Here is a 10997-nt window from a genome sequence, read left to right on the forward strand (position 1 = left end):
TAAAAAATATATGTTCGTAGTGTGCGTGACATCACCCGTAGTGTTTCTGAAGAGTGTTTTTGAAGCCCAAAGTGGGCGGAGCCGGCCGTCGCCATCTTGGCAGCGTCACTCCCGAATAAACGTTAATGTGCAGCGAGGCGGATTAGCTGAGGTGACGTGACGTTAACAGACAAACAGCTAGTAGTGACCTCAGCGGGAATCCACGTGTCACTCAAGTGGCCACGCCCTTAATTATGCACAACTTTAAGGCTTAATATAATTTAAACGGATGAGTTATAAAAATATTCACCCCCCTCACAGTCGTCATGAAGGGCAAAATTAGCTTTATAGACCAAAACCACTTTTTGTACCAGACTGTAAACATGGTTTATTCTGCTGCAAAGTTGGGCATTTTAACATGGGGGTTTATGGGATTGACTCTCTTCTGCAGCCGGTCTCTAGTGGCCAGTGGATGAACTGCAGTTTAAGTCTCTTCAGTGTTCAATCAAGAGAGAGACCGGAAGGTTGCCGTTTGGTTTTACTACATAGTTTGACAAAGAACATTAGGTTTTATGCAACATGGCCCCTTTAAATAAAGTTTTATGCAATAGTGCTGCAACAACCTTCCGGTGTGAAGCTTTTCTATTAGAAATACTGCAGTGCAGTAAAAGAAGAAAAAAGAGCTTAAAATGACTTATGAGTTATAGAGCAATAACAGCGCTTCTAAAGTTCACTGTAATAGGGATGTCTGTAATAAAAAAAATATCTGAGGAAACCTCTCCTTTCAGTTTCTTTACCCTTAGAAATTTGTGCTTCAGTTTTTCAAAAAAATTAAATATAATAAAAATCTCAACATTTGTATCACTTTAAAATCCAAGACAGAAAGAAAAAAAAGACTGTTTTCAAAGATTCCAGCCACATCCACATATCAGTGATGTTAATTACAGAGCATTATGGGAATATTAATCAGCGCCAGTCTTCTTAAGATAATTGTTTTAATGGCGATTGAAGTGATCCGTCAGTGTGAATGAAGAATCGGGGAGTTATTAGAGCTCGAGCTGGTAATGATGGTGCAATTAGAGACACTCACAGAACAATGAATAATGGAAATCATGCCGAGACGATCACACTTCACCCGAGACACACACACACACACACACACACACACACACACACACTGGCGTTTCTCTCGATTTTTACACAATGAAATTATTCTTTAACGAGGTCATTCTATGAGGAATACAATTGTCCTTGGTCGTTTGAGCTAAAAGAGTTCAATATGACATCAAAACAGCAACTTTAACAACTCTAGACTTGCTCTGCTCTCCACGAACGCTCTCTGACGTCAGCCGGGGGAACGATAGGCCGCACACATCGACGCGGGCGCAGAAACTTTGGGGAGGTTCATAAGGTCTGTAGGACAGAGACTGTTATTACCCAACAGCTGAAGAGCTGAAGATAAGAGCGGGCGTCGGTTGTGTCTGTGTAGCAGATTCCAGCTCTATCTATCTATCTATCTATCTATCTATCTATCTATCTATCTATCTATCTATCTATCTATCTATCTATCTATCTATCTATCTATCTATCTATCTGTCTATCTGTCTGTCTGTCTGTCTGTCTGTCTGTCTATCTATCTATCTATCTATCTGTCTATCTGTCTGTCTGTCTGTCTGTCATCTCTATCTATCTATCGGTCTGTCTATCTATATATCTGTCTGTCTGTCTGTCTGTCCGTCTATCATCTCTATCTATCGGTCTGTCTATCTATATATCTGTCTGTCTGTCTATCATCTCTATCTATCTATCGGTCTATCTATCTATCGATCTGTCTGTCTGTCTGTCTGTCTGTCTGTCTGTCTGTCTGTCTGTCTGTCTATCTATCTATCATCTCTGTCTATCTATCTATTCTATCTGTCTGTCTATCTATCATCTCTGTCTATCTATATATCTGTCTGTATGTCTATCTATCTATCTGTCTATCTATCTATCTGTCTGTCTATCTGTCTATCATCTCTATCTAATCTATCTGTCTATCTATCTATCTATCTATCTATCGATATGTCTATCTATCTGTCTGTCTATCTATCTATCTGTCTGTCTATCTAATCTATCTGTCTGTCTATCTATCTATATGTCTTTATGTCTGTCTATCTATCCATCTATCTATCTATCTATCTATATGTCTTTGTCTATCTATCTATCTATCTATCTATCTATCTATCTATATGTCTTTGTCTATCTATCTATCTATCTATCTATCTATCTATCTATCTATCTATCTATCTATCTATCTATCTATCTATCTATCTATCTATCTATCCATATGTCCCCTGATATGATTGGAAAGCGCTTTGGGTGTACAGTAGTACATATGAAAGCGCTATATAAATGCTTCATTCATTCATTCATTCATGTCTTTATGTCTATCTATCCATCTATATGTCTATCTGTTTGTTTGTCTGTCTATCTGTCCCAAAATTCCAAATAAATGCAAAGTATGTGGACCACCCACTCTTTATTTATCTCATCATAAACTCTGTCCCTGTGAGTCTAGAAGATTTCCCCTAAAGTGCTGTCCAACTAGTGCCTGATAAATGACCGTCTTAAGTGGCCAGACGTTCAGTCTGACATATATAATTCAGCATGCTCAGTCAGCAGTGTCACTACAGCACACACACACACACACACAGGATCCAGGAAATGCGCTTTGATCAATACTCCTCTTTCAGGAATCCCAGCAGGCACGACTGGCCCGTCCCTCATCCTGGCCGAACGTTTACACAATCCATTTGAGAGAGAGAAATACGGAGGCTTGTTAGGAGATATTTCATTTCCTCCGAGGCAACAGGTGCTTTGTGTTCAGGGATATTGAACCCTGCAAACAATCTACTACCCCGAGTGTCTGAGGTGTGGATTTGAATTGCAAATGCCTTCATCCGCCGGCAAACTCCCCGTTCTGTTCAGAGATATTTCTGACAGTCGCAGGAAAATGATTTTAGGCAGTGCTGTTGTTGGGAATCAGCCGCGGAGGCTGTGCGGTTTACAGATGATTTGCTGTAAGTATGAGGTCTAGGAATCAGCCGGTGGACTGTTACGTCTGCTGGGACAAGCAACCTGTCAGTCAAAATGAAGGGGTAGTCAAAACTGGACTGAGAAATGTGTCATTTCTCAGTTGATTTAGTGTTAAATGTGGATAGACCGTGGTTTGCTCTTGTCTTGTGTTGAGCTTGACATGTTTCACAGGAAAAGCCTGTGTTTGCTGCAAACTCCACAAATTAGATAAAGCCTGGGCTGAAATTCTTCATGACATGTTAGCTAAGGCTAATTTCCCCCAAATAATATAACTCATTTGCGCCAGTACATATTCCAAAGCCATGGGTTAGGGTTCCTACATCATTTCCATCATTTGATCTAAAATAGAGTGAAACATTCAGAATTTAAAGGGATAGTTCACCCAGTTATTAAAGGTCTGTTATTTGCTTACTCTCATGTCGTTCCAAACATGTATGACTTTCTTTCTTATGCAGTACACAATAGAATATAAAAATGAAGGAAAAAGCACTATTGACTTGTTATATAAGTAATCCATTTAATACACGTTTTAAACCACATCATTTTTGGGTGAACTGTCCCTTTAAATGTGTTGTCTTGATTGTAGTGATATCTCCTTTCAGTCTTCAACTTTTGCTTGTGTATCTCATAACACTCTTATAATGTAAGTCACATTCACTGATTAGTTTCCAGGTTGAGCCCTGCGTTGCTATCTCGCTGATCCTTTTCCTCTTTCGCTGTCACGTAAAATCAGCGTAATTACAGAAAGTGTGTCTCTGTCCCTGTGAGAGGGTTTTTTACAGGCCAGATTCGACAATCCCTGTCGATGGAAGAATTAAGGAGTTTAAACTCTCGACAAAACATGCTCATCCGGAGAGCATCTTCAGCTGGCTCCAACTAGCTCACGCAGTCACGCTGTTTGTGAAGGATGGGCGCTGCATGCGTGATTATTTTCTCCTAATATTTTGCTTGTCATATCAGTATTGACAAAGCACTGTGTTTACCACTTTGGGGGATTGGGCTATCAATATTTGTGTCTCCACAACAATAAACTTCCATTTTTAATGCAAGGCTGATGCCAGAATGCCTTTGACTCATATCTGCAGACAGTGGAGGGTTTTGCTGTAGAAACTGCCCTACATCCAAATGCATGTGAAGAAGGAATGAGGGCATTTGTTCCTTGGAGAAGCTGAACTCTCATGGTGGGAGTCATACAGGCTGCTCACACATTGATTTGCCCAGGGCTGGAGAGAAGATGTCTCATACAACAGCCTGAAATCCAGGAGTCTGGGTTCTATTGTATGAATAATACTTGTTCTTCAGGCTGAGACACTAGGCATTTGTTCAAAACAAGAATTGTAATGGCAGAGAAGAGTTATTTATAGGTTGGGCCAGCCTAGCCCACTTCAGTCCATTCTGGACCAGTCCTGCCAATTCAGAAACAGTCCAATCAAATTCACCAAATTATTCTTGTCTAGTCCAGTGCACTTTAGCCTAACCTACTTTAGTCCATTATATCCAGTCCTGACAATTCTAGTCCATTTCAGTCCAGTCTAGCCCACTCCATTCTGTCATCAACTCCGGTCCAGTTCAGTGCAAGGTAGTCCAGTCCTGTTTCGTATGTTGAGGTCATCTAATCTAGCCTAGCCCATTTCAGCTCTTTCTAGTCCAGTCCAATCCAATTCAGTCTATAATCAACTCCAATCCAGTTCAGTTCATTATAGTCCAGTCCAATTTAATTCAGTCTAAAATCAACTCCAATCCAGTTCAGTTCATTATAGTCCAGTCCAATTCAATTCAGTCTATAATCAACTCCAATCCAGTTCAGTTCGTTATAGTCCAGTCCAATTCAATTCAGTCTATAATCAACTCCAATCCAGTTCAGTTCATTATAGTCCAGTCCAATTAAATTCAGTCTATAATCAACTCCAATCCAGTTCAGTTCATTATAGTCCAGTCCAATTCAATTCAGTCTATAATCAACTCCAATCCAGTTCAGTTCATTATAGTCCAGTCCAATTCAATTCAGTCTATAATCAACTCCAATCCAGTTCAGTTCATTATAGTTCAGTCCAGTCCAATTCAATTCAGTCTATAATCAACTCAAATCCAGTTCAGCTCTTTCTAGTCCAGTCCAATCCAATTCAGTCTATAATCAACTCGAATCCAGTTCAGTTCATTATAGTCCAGTCCTGCCCATTCTAGACCAGTTAAGTTAATATTTGAACAGTCCAATCAAATTTATTCCAAAGTAGTCTAGTCTAGTCCAATGCAGTTTAGCCTAACCTACTTCAGTCCATACTAGCCCAGTTTATTCAAATTCAGTCCAAAGTAGTCTAGTCCAGTCCAGTTTTTAGGTTGAGGTCATCTAATCTAGCCTAGCCACTTTAGTCCATACTAGCCCAGTTCTACCCGTTCCAGTCCATTGCAGTCCAGTCTAGCCCACTCCATTCTGTCATGTTGACAGAATTCTGTATGTTGAGGTCATCTATTCTAGCCTAGCCCATTTAAGCTCTTTCTAGTCCAGTCCAATTCAGTCTATAATCAACTCCAATCCAGTTCAGTTAATTTAAGTCCAGTCCTATCCAATTCAATCCAAAATAGTCTAGTCCAGACCAGTTTATAGGTTGAGGTCATCTAATGTAGCCTATTCCTGTTCAGTCCATACTAGCCTAGTCTTGTCCAGTCCATTCAAATGAAGTCCAAAGTAGTGTAGCCTATTCCAGTCTATCATCAACTCCAGTCCAGTTCAGTTTATAGTTTGAGGCCATCTAATCTAGCCTAGCCCATTTCCGTCCATACTAGTCCAGTCCTGTCCAATCAAATTCAGGCCAAAGTAGTCTAGTCCAGTCCAGTTTATAGGATGAGGTCATCTAATCTATCCAAGCCCACTTCTTTATCCTTAGATGTCCAGTCCTTAGTCCAGTCCTGCCCATTCTAGCCCATTTCAGTCCATACTAGTCCAATCATGTCCATTCTAGCCCAGTTCAGTCCATACTAGTCCAGTTTAGTCCGTTCAAATTCATTACAAAATAGTCTAGTCCAATCCAGTTTATAGGATGAGGTCATCTAATCTATTTTAGCCCACTTCAATCCATACTAGTCCAGTCCAATTCAGTCTATAATCAACTCCAATCCAGTTCATTTAAGTTCAGTCCAATCCAATTCAGTCCAAAATAGTCTAGTCCAGGCCAGTCCAGGCCAGTTTATAGGTTGAGGTCATCTAATGTAGCCTATTCCTGTTCAGTCCATACTAGCCCAGTCCTGTCCATTCAAATTCAGGCCAAAGTAGTCTAGTTTATAGGATGAGGTTATCTAATCTATCCAAGCCCACTTCAGTCCATACTAGTCCAGTCCTGCCCATTCTAGCCCATTTCAGTCCATACTGGTCCAGTCCTGTCCATTCTAGCCCAGTTCAGTCCATACTAGTCCAGTTTAGTCCGTTCAAATTGATTCCAAAATAGTCTAGTCCAATCCAGTTTATAGGATGAGGTCATCTAATCTATCCTAGCCCACTTCAGTCCATACTAGTCCATTCCTGTCCATTCTAGTCCAGTTCAGGTCATTTTAGTCCAGTCCAATCCAATTCAGCCCAAAATAGTCTAGCCTAGTCCAGTCTATCATCAACTTCAGTCCAGTTCAGTTATAGCTTGAGGTCATCTAATTTAGCCTAGCCCACTCGAGTCCATACTAGTCCAGTCCTGTCCATTCTAGTCCAGTCCAATCCAATTCAGTTTAAAGTAGTCTAGTCCAGTCTAGTCTATAATGTACTCAATCAGTTCAGTCTAATTTAGTCTTGTCAAGTCCAGTGAAATCCACTCAAATCCGGTCCATTCCAGTCCTTATTATCTAGTCTAGTCAAGTGCGTGTCAGTCTAATGCGGTCTAGGCCAGCCTGATTCAGTCTAGGCCTCAATATCTTTGCGACTAGACTTGCTGATAGCTGTGGCATCAGCCCATGACGGGTGACATTTGTCTTAATGAATGTATCATAGACGTTTGTCGTAATACATAATCAAAGCTTAGTAGAGGAAGTAATAGCTTTTCCATTAGCTTTAAATGAGGAATGAACCACAGTCGATGAGACCTAACGGTTTTATGACTACATTATTATATAATGACACACATCATAGACTGAATGTCTTTCTTCTGCTGTCTTTTCAGGGCTGTAATGGGTCTCGGTCATGGCAGCTATTGCTTCGCGCTTCTGCGCTCCATCCCAGTCGTGTTCTATGTGGTTCTGGTCACCAGTCTCCGATACCACCTCTTCATCTGGAGCGTGTTTTCTCCCAAACTCTTGTACGAGGCCATGCACACCCTCATCACCACCGCCGTGTGTCTGTTCTTCACCTTTATGGATCAGGAACGCTCGGCTAGACCTTGAATACAAAGCCAGAACCCAAAGCCAGAACCAAAGCCAAACTCAGGTACAGAACTAATGGTGGAGTTGGAGTTTTAGCCACCAAAAGAAGTTCGTGTGGACGGAAAAAGTGATTTAAATGTAATTCTACTACTGTGAAATAGATTACATGGAGATTTGGCTCGCTCTACTGACTTATTTCTGTGTACGTGATTAAATTATTTTGTGTATATTTTGTTTGGGAGGTCATCAGCGATAACATGAAGATGACGTACGGCGAGACTTATGGGTTTACATATGATAATCCTTCCTAAAGCTAAAGGAGAGTGTCATTCTTTTTAGTATTTTGCCGTTTCTGTTCCTGACCGCTAGTTCACCTCTGGATTAATTGAGATAAGTTACATCATTAATAACTCTCCCCTCGCCGAGATCACAGGAGATGTAAACTCCTCACGCGCTTGAAAGCTTTAAGGGATCTTTACAAGTCTTTTAAATCACATCTAAACACAGCTGCGCGTGACGTGTCAGATTAATCCGCCTGTTGGGAATGTGAATTGTAAATTGATTTATCTTGGCGAGTGTTTTTTCTTTATCTCAGCGCTTAGATCTGGTTAATAATAAAACAAGCCCCTTTTTTTTTGTGATTGCGAGTAGTTCATTTCTAAGTGCTTTTTCATGTGTTTTGCTTCCCTGTTAGACTGTTGAAAAGTTTTTCTCCAATAAAAGGGTCTGATCAAGTTACTTTAATCAATTAATCAGTGAGACTAACAGCGAGAGAAGATGTTTTGTCTGTCGCTTGGTTTCTATCTTCATCACAATGTGCCGAGTAAATCTCATTGGTTGACAGTTTTGCTCAGCATAGCTGTATATTAAAGCTGCATATTCTCTGATTGGCTGTGATTTTGGTGTATCAAACAGTTTTTAAGTTCAGAACCTTTTCAGTTTAAAAAAATATATATATAATAAATCTGCAACCAAATTAATTTTAACTTATTTCTGATTATTATCAATATTTAGGGTTGAATTGGATCAATGTAATGCATGTTTGCAAATTTATTTTTAAAAATATCTTACTAACCTCAAACTTTTGTATGATATAGTGTACAGGCTATCAGAACATATGTTACATCATCTTTACCTCTGTCATGACAATCAGTGCGAGTTTGTATTAAAATCAAAGAATATTTAATCAAATATTTCAAAACATCTTTTCTTTTGGATCTCTTTGAGATATTTTGGGAGTGAAGATACCGTTTAGATGAAGGGTTTATAACCTTTTATTCTGAGGTGTGAAATACTTGAGTAATTTTACTTGATTACTGTACTTAAGTATTATTTTGGGGGGATTTTTAATTAACTTGAGTACAATTAAAAATCAATACTTTTACTTAATTAAATTTTTTAAGAAACTTTTTACTCCTTACAATTTTTTTTATAGTCAAAAAGTACTTATTTTTTGGAGATCCCTTCATTCTATTTTCCCTTGCTATTACCAAACCAATTGAACTGCGCTCATGACCAGTTTAATTTAAATGTTATTTATTCTGCCAATGAGATTCGTTGTCACATTCCATGAAATTGGTCAGACATGTTCATTGGTCCTTTGGAAGTGACGTCACATCTATTACCACAATGCACAGCACCTTGACCTGGAAATTAGAGAAATTATAATAGGTCTAATAGGTTAGACAAACTATTTTCAGGCGCTGCCTTGAGTTTCTTAGTACACAATGTAACTACAGAAGAGTCAAGTTTTAAATAGGAAAAATATCGAAACTCTTTGGTCATTTTTTTGAGAGAGATGCTAATGGTCCTGTCCGATTCAATGACCTATGCTAAGCTATGCTAAAAGTGGTACCGCCAGACCCGGAGATCGGCTGAATGGATTCGAAAACGGTAAGACTCAACTCTTTAACTCTGGGGGAGCTGTAAAATGAGCCTATTTCCAAAAAAAGTGGAGTATCCCTTTAAAGCATGTTTAGTGGATTGTTTAAAGCATGTTGCATACTGGCATTAGATAGTAGTCTTATAGTTTGATAATTAAATACAATTAAATACAAACCGTTCTAAAGCAGGGTAAAACCTTGTATGTGGTTCATTCACTTCATGTTTTTAGAGGTTAAAAGCTTAAACAAGAATCTCGAGTTTTCATTCTTGCTTTTACTTTTACTTCTTTAATACTCAAGTACAGTTTTAATGTGGTACTTTTTCACTTTTACTCAAGTACGATTCTGGCCAGATACTTTTACTTTTAATTGAGTCAAATCTTCCCTCAGTACTTGTACTTTCACTTGAGTAACATTTTTGAGTAACCTTTGCTTTTATTTATTTATTAGCATTATTTGTGTTACGTTGACATCTTAATGTTGTTAATCATCAGGATGCTGAGGAAGGATATAATTACTTTACCAGGTATTGTCCATTCTTCCTCAAAATTAGTTGACTTCATTCATTAGAATTAGTAAGTTCTGTTTGATTCCCATCCCTTACAGACACTGTTACAGTGAAGACATCTGAGATGTTTGCTTTCCTCCTCTATTCACACTCGGCTTTGACCTTTTTATTGGCTGGAGAAGTGGATTTTGTGACCTAATGCCTTTTAGATAGAGAGAGGAGAGCGTTGAGTCTCTCCCATCGGATCGAACGCAGTCTGGAGGTTCAGACAGTGTTTAACTGTGTATTTATATCACTTTTTTTATTTCAAATATAAGTTATATACTTATAACATTAATAATGAAAAGTAAATCAAGTTGGGAAAAAAATACAAAATTTAAATAAATACAAAAGTCCCTGACAGCGCTTCAGTAAATACACCACATACCAGTACATTATCTTCCTTCTAGCAAATATGTTTCAATAAGTGCCCACTTCTGTTGAAAAAAAGACTAATAAAATAAATCTGTTTCAGTCTTTGTGTCCATTCAGACAGACCTCTGAGATTCAGTTCTCACTATATGTGACCCTGGACCACAAAACCAGTCACATGGGTCAAGTCTGTTAAATTGAGATATATAAATACAACATTCATTTATACAGGGTCATATATATATATAAGGGTTCACTGGGGTTCTATATAGAGTTCTAGGGTTCCTGACTAAATTCTAAAGAACGCTTTATGTCAGAAAGATTCTATATAAGGAGAAATGTCTTGATGATGGCACGATACTTTCATGTTTAACAGGATATTTATATATTTTTTGGAGTGATAAAGTATGCTTGATTCATAAATGTGAATCATTTATCTGGGCTTTCCTGTAGCTCAGTGGTAAGAGCATTGCGTTAACAACGCAAGGTTGTGGGTTCGATCCCAGGGGATTGCACATGCCTATGTATAAATGTATAGGATAATACAATGTAAGTTGCTTTGGATAAAAGCATCTGCCAAAATGCATAAATGTAAATGTAATCAAAATAGAAATGAATTGGTTACACCAATTAGTTAACGTATTAACTTACTTGAACTAACCATGAGCAATGCATTTGTTACTGTATTTATTAATCTTTGTTAACCTGTTCATTGTTAGTTCATGTTAGTTCACAGTGCATTAACTAATGTTAACAAGATTTTAATAAAGTATTAGTAAATATTGAAATTAACATTAACA

General features: G+C 38.4%; 1 protein-coding gene across 1 annotated transcript in view; it reads left to right on the forward strand.

Moving 5' to 3' along the window:
* The window catches only part of pigg (phosphatidylinositol glycan anchor biosynthesis class G (EMM blood group)), a 153066-nt gene extending 144927 nt beyond the window's left edge, over positions 1 to 8139 (forward strand). Inside the window, exon 12 of the mRNA XM_082178698.1 lies at positions 7197 to 8139. Coding sequence (XP_082034824.1) covers positions 7197 to 7416 — 220 coding nt within the window. The 3' untranslated portion in view covers positions 7417 to 8139. The remainder of the gene's footprint in view (positions 1 to 7196) is intronic.
* Positions 8140 to 10997: the final 2858 nt, after the last annotated feature.

This window comes from Leuciscus leuciscus (assembly GCF_965113295.1).
Source record: "Leuciscus leuciscus genome assembly, chromosome: 8".
Classification (NCBI taxonomy): domain Eukaryota; kingdom Metazoa; phylum Chordata; class Actinopteri; order Cypriniformes; family Leuciscidae; genus Leuciscus; species Leuciscus leuciscus.